The sequence below is a fragment of the Salmo salar genome, chromosome ssa15 (assembly GCF_905237065.1).
Source record: "Salmo salar chromosome ssa15, Ssal_v3.1, whole genome shotgun sequence".
NCBI classification, from domain to species: domain Eukaryota; kingdom Metazoa; phylum Chordata; class Actinopteri; order Salmoniformes; family Salmonidae; genus Salmo; species Salmo salar.
Genome location: NC_059456.1, coordinates 103,870,047 through 103,881,189, shown reverse-complemented (window position 1 = coordinate 103,881,189; position 11,143 = coordinate 103,870,047). Strand labels below are relative to the sequence as shown.

General features: G+C 41.6%; 1 protein-coding gene across 12 annotated transcripts in view; it reads left to right on the top strand.

Annotated features, from left to right (window-relative positions):
• The first annotated feature begins 439 nt into the window (after positions 1-439).
• Positions 440-11,143, top strand: part of ubr4 (ubiquitin protein ligase E3 component n-recognin 4) — a 142,896-nt gene continuing 132,192 nt past the window's right edge. For all 12 annotated transcript variants that reach the window (XR_006759367.1, XM_045696474.1, XM_045696483.1 and 9 more), the window contains exons 1-4: positions 440-628; positions 3,951-4,048; positions 4,540-4,643; positions 7,876-8,005. Coding sequence is in view for 11 of the 12 variants with exons in the window: in XM_045696474.1 (XP_045552430.1) it covers positions 504-628; positions 3,951-4,048; positions 4,540-4,643; positions 7,876-8,005 (457 nt within the window). In the remaining variant the exon portion in view is untranslated. The remainder of the gene's footprint in view (positions 629-3,950; positions 4,049-4,539; positions 4,644-7,875; positions 8,006-11,143) is intronic.

Below are 11,143 nucleotides of genomic sequence, written 5' to 3'. Positions count from 1 at the left end.
GTCTGTTTAACCTTTTTCAGCGTTTTACATAGTAGGACCTACTAATGATCTTTGGTTGTGCTGTAATAGCAACTATTTTCTCTACTTGTCTCTATCCTTTCTACACCTATGTACATCATTTACCTGACTAGTTTAATGTAGCAGTTCATTATAGCCCTTAAAGTGCCTCTTAGATTTATAATATTTATGTCAACACTTCCTGTTTATTTTGTATCCCTGTCTTTGGTTTCCACTAGTTGCCACGAAGTCAAATTTGAATATAGTAACAATTCATGAAAACAACAATTTGCTTTTTGCTCTGAATTTAAGGTTAGGCATAAGGGTTGTAGTGTCGTAAGGTTTTAGATTAGGGGTTGGTTTAAAATCCAAATTTCATAAGAGAATTTGAAGAAATAGGCGGGGGTTATGACTTTGTAGCTGTGATAACTAGTGACGACCTCTTTTCCTTTCAAGGGAGGTTGTTGGAAAAAGAATCGCTCGCTTGTCTAGTACGGAATCTCAAGATGGCGTCGAGTGGAGGAGATGGAGAACCGGACTGGGCTGCTGATGTACGGCCGCTTTTATCAGCTTCGTACACAGCTTTTGAAACGAAAGAGCTACCTCAGCTTATAGGATCCATAATAAACAGGTAAACAACGTCCCTGTCTGCGAATTGCAGTGTTCCGTTGACAAGAAAGAGCTGCATATAACAGCTAGCTAGCATGCTAACTTTGGTTAGCTTCTTCACTCAGCTGGTTTACATAGTGTTAGCATAGCTTGCTAGTTACAGTAGCTGTACCCAGAAGGAATCTGCTTCATCATCAGGCCGAATAGGGTGTGTAGCGTTACGTGCTAGCAATGTTAGCTAGCTAGGTAAAACATCCCTGACATTATATACTGCAGCTTACGTTGAAGTAAACATTATTGTAAAACCATAAATTCTGAAGCGTTTGTCGTACTTGCATGATAATACAACCCGCTTTAAAGCCGAACATTGTCACTTAGCTAGCTTGTTAAATTGAGGCTTTAGTTAGCCACGGCTAAATAGCTAGCCAGCATTTCTAGCCTCAGAAGAATCGAAAACGAAAGCTTAGCCCGTGGTTCTTTTTACTTGAGGGTATATTGTTTATTATGTTGCTGATGCCATTATTGTTCTTGAATGTTTTAGATAATAGTTATATATGTCAACATCACGAGCGGACAGCTGTTGACGTGATCGTTTCAAATGTCATTTGATGTGGTGCTAGTTAAGTAAGTTAGCTAACGTTAGCTAAGTATTCAAGATCAACATTTGACTTTGTACTCCCCGATCCGTTCTAGTTGGGTAACGTTAGCACAACGGGCTTTCAACAGTTAATTTACACAATCTGGGACATTTCCTGCAGTTCAATCAACGGTCGCTTCAGTTATTGATACCCATTGATTTCTTTTAAGAATATAGCTTACAAATGCCTGAGTTTAGTGCAACTATCTCACCGTATTATAGCCCAAATAATGATAGGCCTAACAAGGTTGTATGCTTTGTTGTCATTTGAGTACAATGTTTTTATAGCTTCAAATTAGTATCATCATTTCAGAATGTCATGCATGGACTGTCAGCACTTCCATCCAGAGATGTCTGAATTTAAGTGGTTATTTCTCCAGCCAACTCCCTGAGCTGAAGTGGTGGGGCTGCTGTTGCACATATTTGATCTAGTCCAACACTAGCAGAACTGGTTAACTAATCAAGTCTTTGGTTAGTTGAATCAGATGTACTTTGCTGGCAGGTGTATAAAATCGAGCACACAGCCATACAATCTCAATAGACAAACATTGGCAGTAGAATGGCCTTACTGAAGAGCTCAGTGACGTTCAACTTGGCAAGTCATAAGATGCCATTTTTCCAACATGTCAGTTCGTCAAATTTCTGCCCTGCTAGAACTGCCCAGGTCAATTGTGTGTGCTGTTATTGTGAAGTGGAAACGTCTAGAAGCAACAACGGCAAAGTGGTAGACCACACAAGCTCACAGAAAGGTCCCGCCTCCAGTGTGTAAAAAATCGTATGTCCTCGGTTGCAATACTGACTACCGAGCGCCAAACTGCCTCTGGAAGCAACATCAGCACAATAACTTTTCGTCGGGAGCTTCATGAAATGGGTTTCCATGGCCGAGCAACCACACACAGTCCTAAAATCACCATGCGCAATGCCAAGCGTCGGCTGGAGTGGTGTCAAGCTCGCCGCCATTGAATAACGCTTCACCGTCTGGCAGTCCAAAAGACGAATCCGGGTTTGGCGGATGCCAGGAGAACGCTACCTGCCCGAATGCATAGTGCCAACTGTAAAGTTTGGTGGAGGTATAATGGTCTGGGGCTGTTTTTCATGGTTCGGTCTAGGCCCCTTAGTTCCAGTGAAGGGAAATCTTATGCTACAACATAACATGACAATCTAGATGATTCTGTGCTTCCAACTTTGTGGCAACAGTTTGGGCCCTTTCTTGTTTCAGCATGACAATGCCCCCGTGCACAAAACAAGGTCCATACAGAAATGGTTTGTTGATCAGTGTGGAAGAACTTGACTGGCCAGCACAGAGCCCTGACCTCAACTCCATCAAACACCTTTTGGGTGAATTGGAACGCAGACTGCGAGCCAGGCCTAATCGCCCAAAATCAGTGCCCGACCTCACTGATGCTCTTGTGGCTGAATGGAAGCAAATCCCCCGCAGCAATGTTCCAACATCTAGTGGAAAGCCTTCCCAGAAGAGTGGAGGCTGTTATAGCAGCAAAAGGGAGACCAACTCCATATTAATGCCCCTGATTTTTGGAATGAGATGTTGGACGAGCAGGTGTCCACATACTTTTGTAGCGTATGTACAACAGCAGCTCTGCCACTTCAACTCAGCTAAGGTGCTGGAGAAATATAACCACTCAATTTCATACACATCTCTGGATGCAAAGACTGACAGACAGTCCATGACATGATACTTTTGAACAAAATTTGAAGCTATAAAAACATTGTACTCCAGCGACAACAACAAAATACAAACAGATATGTGAATCAGTTTGACCTTTGGTTGGTGGTCCCCCCAGGACTCTAAACCATAACATGTACTGTCCTAGAAAAATAAGTTCTCAGGGCTTGACATACAGGGCCGCCTGCTGTCTTGGGGAGGTTTTGGAAACTCTCTAGACCAGTCGTTCATCCCCGTCAATGTCCCAGCAATTTTTTTTTATGTATTTTTTTAATCAATTATATAGTCTAGATTAAAAATAGCATTATTACAATAAAAAAACAAGGTTCCTGAAGCTGTTTATTCATTATGTCGATTTTATTTATCTCACGCGCTCTGCACACATGTAGCTGTCGGACAGAGAGAGTTTGCAGCTCTCAAACAGCTGGTTGTTGCTTGGAGCAGTTTACTGAGATGGAACATCTTGCCTGCCACTACCGCTTATCCAAGTTATATCAACCAGTAAATGCTAAGGCAAGAATGGGTATGCAACCCAGCTATTTAAAAAGTCTTGGTTGAATATTTGCAATACGCAATTCAGTCATCATGGAATAGCCTACCTTGAAAATCAGACATTTTTTCTTTAGGCTCTTTGGTCCTTGAAAAGTAATTGAAGTAATGCTAAACAATTTATTTTGAGCGCGACCATATCGAGTTGTTGGCTTCAACTTGGTTTTCCATATAAAAGGTTCAATTTTTTTGGGGTCGCTTTCTCATTTTTTAAAACATGATCCAGTTACTCAACTCTTTAACCTCTCAGATGGAGAGACTGATCAGCTACACGGACAGACTTCATTAGTGTGTTTCTGTCAGGTACATACTGTCTATTCAGTCAGGCAATAATGCCCACATTATTCAGACATATTTTAGAATGTAATAATGTGATTGATAATGCCATATATATATACTTGTCTTGAACTGTAGTTTTGTAATTCATGTATTTTGTAAATGACCCTCCGTCTTCGATTTCCCATGTCATTGCAGTGAATCTGAGATCCTGCACCATGATAAACAGTATGAGCCGTTCTACTCGTCCTTCGTGGCGCTCTCTGCTCATTACATCACCACAGTCTGTGGACAAAGTATGTTCCAACGACCCAATAACTACCCGTTTTAACTACTTCCTCAATATCTACCATTTTTAACTACTACTACTTTGTAAATTTCTTATTTAATTTTTTTTTTGTGAGTAGAGAAGAAAAAAAATTTGGATAGTAACACGGATACAGTAGCCTAATTCTGTTTGCAGGCCTGTTTATAGTTAAATAAATGTAAACATTTTTATTTGTTTTTAAATGTATTTGCAAATGAGTAATTAGAAGACCACACATGCATGTTGTCTCTCTGCTTCTCTGCCTAGTAACAGTAGTGTTATTTCCTGTTCTTCCTGGCCTTGTAGTATATCACAGTTGTAAATGAGAACTTGTTCTCAACTAGCCTACCTGGTTAAATAAAGGTCAAATATATAAATGTACATTACAATTTTATACTAATCTTTAGTGCAGAGGGTTTTGTACATTTGATCATGAGGCAGTTCATATCTGTCCTTCTGCCTTCTGTTCTCTCCCTCTAGTCCCCAGAAACCAGTTGCTGTCAGTAGCAGCAGCCTGTAAAGTATTGATCGAGTTCTCACTGCTGCGGCTGGAGTACCCTGACGAAGCATGCGCAGTCTCACAGGTGAGAGAAGTACCTTCTCGCTGTCCTCAAGCCTGGTCCCACATCTGTTTGTGCTGTTTTTCCACCTCTTCAGTCATTGTCACACCAGAGTTGGTGAAGACTGTGCGAACAGATCCGGGATCAGATCAGGCTATCCGTCCTGCACTCTGTTTATCTAAACCTGCCCTGTGTATTTTATCCAGTCTGTTTTGCTACAGACAGGCAGCAGGGATGTGATTTTCTTTTTTCCTGATTTAATCTGGAATTCCTCCATTCGGTGCCTTCAAAGTATTCACACCCCTTGACTTTTTCCACGTTTTGTTGTTACAGCCTGAATTTAAAATTAATTAAATTGAGATTGTCACTGATCTACACACGATACCCAATAATATCAAAGGGGAATTATGTTTTTGAAATGTTTAGAAATTCATCAATTTAAAGCTGAGAATGTCTCTAGTCAATAGGTATTCAACCCCTTCGTTATGGTAAGCCTAAAAAAGGTTCAGGAGTAAAAATGTTCTTAACAAGTCACATAAGTTGCATGGACTCACTCTGTGTGCAATAATAGTGTTTAACATGATTTTTAAATGACTACCCTGTCTCTGTACACCTCACAAACAATTACCTGTAAGGTCCCTCAGTCGAAGCAGTGAATTTCAAACACAGATTCAACCACAAAGACCAGGGAGGTTTTCCAATGTTTCGCAAAGAAGGGCACCTATTGGTAGATGGATATTTTTTTTAAAGCAGACATTGAATATCCCTTTGAGCATGGTGAAGTTATTAATTACACTTTGGATGGTGGATCCATACCAGGGCCTAAAATGTACTTTTTGGTCCACCAGCCACTATGTCAAGTAGATATAATAATAATAATAATAATAATAATAATAATAATATTATTCTGGACTCAGATTATTTTATTTGACAATCTTTTTGTTTGAAATTAAACCATCAAAACACAAAACCAGATGAGCATGCTCTGTAGCGTTTCTAAAACAAAAGTATTCAGACCCCTTGACTTTTTCCACATATTGTGTTACATTACAGCCTTATTCTAAAATAAGGTGAAATTATTTTTTCCCTCATCAATCTACACGCTACCACATAATGACAAAGCGAAAGCAGATTTTTAGAAATGTTTGCAAATGTATATACTGTATACTTACTTTACATTAGTATTCAGACCCTTTACTCAATACTTTGTTGAAGCACCTTTGGCAGCGATTACAGCTTTGAGTCTTCTTGGGTATGACGCTACAAGCTTGGCACACCTGTATTTGCGGAGTTTCTCTCATTCTTCTCTGCAGATCCTCTCAAACTCTGTCAGGTTGGTTGAGAGCGTCGATGCACAGCTTTTCAGGTCTCTCCAGAGATGTTAGATCAGGTTCAAGTCCAGGCTATGGCTGGGTCACTCAAGGACATTCAGAGACTTGTGCTGAAGCCACTCCGGTGTTGTCTTGGCTGTGTGATTAGGGTCGTTGTCCTGTTGGAAGGTGAACCTTCGCCCCAGTCTGAGGTCCTGAGCGCTCTGGAGCAGGTTTTCATCAGGGACCTCTGTACTTTGCTCCGTTCACCTTTCCCTTGATCCTGACTAGTCTCCCAGTCCCTTCCGCTGAAAAACATCCCCACAACAGGATGCTGCCACCACCATGCTTCACCGTAGGGATGGTGCCTGGTTTCCTCCAGACGTGACACTTGGCATTCAGGCCAAAGAGTTCAATCTTGGTTTCATCAGACCAGAGAATCTTGTTTCTCATGGTCAGAGTCTTTAGGTGCCTTTTGGCAAACTCCAAGAAGGCTGTCATGTTCCTTTTACTAAGGAGTGGCTTCCGTCTGGCCACTCTACCATAAAGGCCTGATTGGTGGAATGCTGCAGAGATGGTTGTCCTTCTGGAAGGTTCTCCCATCTCCACATAGGGACTCTGGAGCTCTGTCAGAGTGACCATCAGGTTCTTGGTCACCTCCATGACGAAGGCCCTACTCCCTCGATTGCTCAGTTTGGCCGGGCGGTCAGCTCTAGGAAGAGTCTTGATGGTTCCAAACTTAATTTAAGAATGATGGAGCCCATAGTGTTTTCGGGTCTCTACGGACAATTCCTTCGACCTCATGGCTTGGTTTTTGCTCTGACATGCACTGTCAACTGTGAGACCTTTATATAGACAGGTGTGTGTGCTTTCCCAAATAATGTCCAATCAATTGAATTGACCACAGGTGGATTCCAATCAAGCTGTAGAAACATCTCAAGGATGATCAATAGATACAGGATGCGCCGGTGCTCAATTTCAAGTCTCATAGCGACGGGTCTGTTTTTATAAATTAGCAAAAAAAATCTAAAAACTTGTTCTCGCTTTGTCATTATGGGGTATTGTGTGTAGATTGATGAGGAAAATGTTTAATTTAATACATTTTAGAATAAAGCTGTAACGTAACAATGTGGGAATAGGGACGTGTTCTGGATACTTTCTGAATGCACTGTATTTTCAAGCATGGTGGTGGCTGCATCATGTTATGGGTATGCTTGTCATTGGGCAAGGGTCTAGGGATTTTTTTTCCTTTTTAAATTAAGGATAAAAATAAACGTAATGGAGTAAAGCACAGGCAAAATCCTAGTGGTAAACCTGGTTCAGTTTGCTTTCCAACAGACACAGAGACAAATTCACATTTTCAGCAGGACAATAACCTAAAACACAAGGCCAAATATACACAGGAATTGCTTACCAAGACGACATTGAATGTTCCTGAGTGGCCTAGTTACAGTTTTTGACATCAATCGGCTTGAAAACCTATGCCAAAACTTAAAATTGGCTGTCTAGCAAGGATCAACAACCAACTTGAAAGAGTATGACACTTTTGAGTAATGGGAAAATATTGTACAATCCAGGTGTGTAAACGTCAGAGATTTACCCAGAAAGACACAACTGTAACGCCAAAGGTGATTCTAACATGTATTGATTATTCCATTAATACAAAATCAAATAGACATTTCTTCCACTTTGACATTTTAGATTATTCTGTATAGATCGTTTACAAACAAAAGAACAAATCTATTTTAATCCCACTTTCTAACATATTAAAATGTACGGAGAAAGTCAACAGTTGTGAATACTTTATGAAGGCTATGTAAATAATTGAAACTCACCTAATTCCTTTGCCAAAATCTTGATCTTCTTATTTGGTCCTGGTGACATTCCAATAAGACTTTCCTCTCCTTTTCTCCTCCCTCCTCTCACCCCCCCCCTCTTCTCTTCAGAAACACCTGATCCTCTTGATAAAGGGGTTGTGTACCGGCTGCAGCCGCCTGGACAGAACAGAGATCATCACCTTCACAGCCATGATGAAGTCGGCCAAACTTCCCCAGACCGTCAAGACACTCTCCGACGGTGAGTCCTCTGCTTTTGCTGAGACCGCATCTCACTGTATCAACGTTGTTAAATGTACACTCGGTAGATATGTATCAGATCGTTCCATGTTGTTGGAGTATGTCAAATATAGCCTTTACAATTGTTAGGGTAACAACGTTTTTTTTTAAACAAACCAATGGCGCCGTCATCTTTGGCACCAACGGGGTTAGACAGCTATGGTCTACTTGTTGCTTAGTCGTTCCCCGTGATGAAATTGGGGAGGGAATTGTGGGTCGACCCGCCGTCCCTCTGTCCGTCCGTTCATACGTTAGTCATCTCGGACAGCACTGGCACGATTTTTCTATTATACTTGGGTGAGTGATGCGTCTTGCCATAGAGATCCGGGCATACTAAATGACACTCATTGGCCCAAGATGGGGAGCTATAGTAATTAACTGAAATGTGAGTCACCAGAGAAGAAGAGTTGAAACAAGAGGGAAAACTGAGACCAAAATTATTGTTCCCTAGTAGGTGTGTTTTTTTTTTTCTTTCTCTCTCACCAAGCAAGAAGTTCTTGTATGGAAGTCAAAGTGTTGAATTTGGTTAACAAAAAATGGAATCGCTCGTTTTGCGAGTAGAAGTTTTGCTGTACTGACAAGCAGGACACGTGACATCCCGGCAACTTTGAGATAAAAAATATTTTATATTTTGAGTTGTACCTGTTGTTCACGTGTGTATCTGCCTTTTCATTGGCTGAAATGGTCCTACCTGATCTCCCGACTGTTGTTCCAAAATACATGACGACCGTATTTTATTATTATATTTTTTTTCTCGCCTTTATTTAACCAGGTAGGCCAGTTGAGAACAAGTCCTTTATTTAACCAGGTAGGCCAGTTGAGAACAAGTCCTTTATTTAACCAGGTAGGCCAGTTGAGAACAAGTTCTCATTTACAACTGCGACCTGGCCAAGACAAAGCAAAGCAGTGCGACCAAAAACAACAGTTACACAAACAAACGTACAGTCAATAACACAATAGATAAATCTATGTACAGTGTGTGCAAATGTAGAAGAGTAGGGAGGTAAGGCAATAAAAAGGCCGTAGAGGCGAAATAATTACAATTTAGCATTAACACTGGAGTGATGGATGTGCAGATGATGATGTGCAAGTAGAGATACTGAGGTGCGAAAGAGCTAGAAGATAAATACAGTATGGGGATGAGGTAGTTGGGTGGGCTATTTACAGATGGGCTGTGTACAGGTACAGTGATCGGTAAGCTGCTCTGACAGCTGATGCTTAAAGTTAGAGAGGGAGATATAAGACTCCAGCTTCAGTGATCTTTGCAATTCGTTCCAGTCATTGGCAGCAGAGAACCGGAAGGACAGGTGGCCAAATGAAATGTTGGCTTTGGGGATGACCAGTGAAATATACCTGCTGGAGCGCGTGCTACAGGTAGGTGTTGCTATGGTGACCAGTGAGCTGAGATAAGCCGGGGCTTTATCTAGCAAAGACTTATACATGACCTGGAGCCAGTGTGTTTGGGGACGAATATGTAGCGAGGGCCAGCCAACGAGAGCATACAAGTCGCAGTGGTGGGTAGTATATGGGCCTTTGGTGATAAAACGGATGGCACTGTGATAGACTACATCCAGTTTGCTGAGTAGAGTGTTGGGGGCTATTTTGTAAATGCCAAAGTCAAGGATCGGTCGGATAGTCTGTTTTACGAGGGTATTGTTTGGCAGCATGAGTGAAGGATCCTTTGTTGCGAAATAGGAAGCCGATTTCTAGATTTAATTTTGGATTGGAGATGCTTAATGTGAGTCTGGAAGGAGAGTTTACAGTCTAGCCAGACACCCAAGTATTTGTAGTTGTCCACATATTCTATGTCAGAACCGTCCAGAGTAGTGATGCTGGACGGGTGAGCAGGTGCAGGCAGTGATCGATTGAATAGCATGCATTTAGTTTTGCTTGCATTTAAGAGCAGTTGGAGGCCATGGAAGGATTGTTGTATGGCATTGAAGCTCGTTTGGAGGTTTGTTAACACAGTGTGCAAAGAAGGGCCAGATGTGTACAGAATGGTGTCGTCTGCGTAGAGGTGGATCAGAGAATCACCAGCAGCAAGAGCGACATCATTGATGTATACAGAGAAGAGAGTCGGCCCGGGAATTGAACCCCCATAGAGACTGCCAGAGGTCCGGACAACAGGCCCTCTGATTTGACACTGAACTCTTATCTGCGAAGTAGTTGGTGAACCAGGCAAGGCAGTCATTTGAGAAACCAAGGCTATTGAGTCTGCCGATAAGAATACGGTGATTGACAGAGTCGAAAGCCTTGGCCTGGTCGATGAAGACGGCTGCACAGTATTGTCTTTTATCGATGGCGGTTATGATATCGTTTAGGACCTTGAGCGTGGCTGAGGTGCACCCATGACCAGCTCGGAAACCAGATTGCATAGCGGAGAAGGTACGGTGGGATTCGAAATGGTCGGTGATTTTGATAACTTGTCTTTCAAAGATTTTAGAAAGGCAGGGCAGGATGGATATAGGTTTGTAACAGTTTGGGTCTAGAATGTTTCCCCCTTTTGAAGAGGGGGATGACCGGAGTTACGGGGTTGCCAATTTCGAAAGAATTGTCTAGCGCTGATTGTATATTTTGCAGCTCTTCCGAAGCTGTCTGGATTTTGAGCTGAAGCGAGAGAAAATCAACTCCCATGTTGGTTTGAGATGTTGGCCATTCACGTCTCGTATGTTGCTCCACTGCAATATTATATCATGATACGTTAATAATACATACTGTGTTCAGTTTAATTGCCAAAAATATCTACGGATGTAAGTGCATGCTTTGTCCAATGGGACAAATAGGCTAATTCGCTAGCTAGTCATGTAGCTTTTACATTTTAGTTTTTCGTTTAAGATTTATTTTTCTTTTTTTATGTTTTAATTAGCTGGATGAATACCATTTATACTTCCCAGCTTAAGATTTGGGAAGCTAAACCTTTTCTGAATCTAGTCATCCTTTATATCTGCGTTGCCATTGAGTTGATTGGTAGTAGGTTAAGTGGATGCCCAGGATAGCAGCGAGACTTCCTTTGTTAGATAATACATTCCAGTGCAGATGTGGCAGTAAACAGGCAGCAACAAGCTATAGGAGATGAGTAAATAAATGGGGATATTGAGTT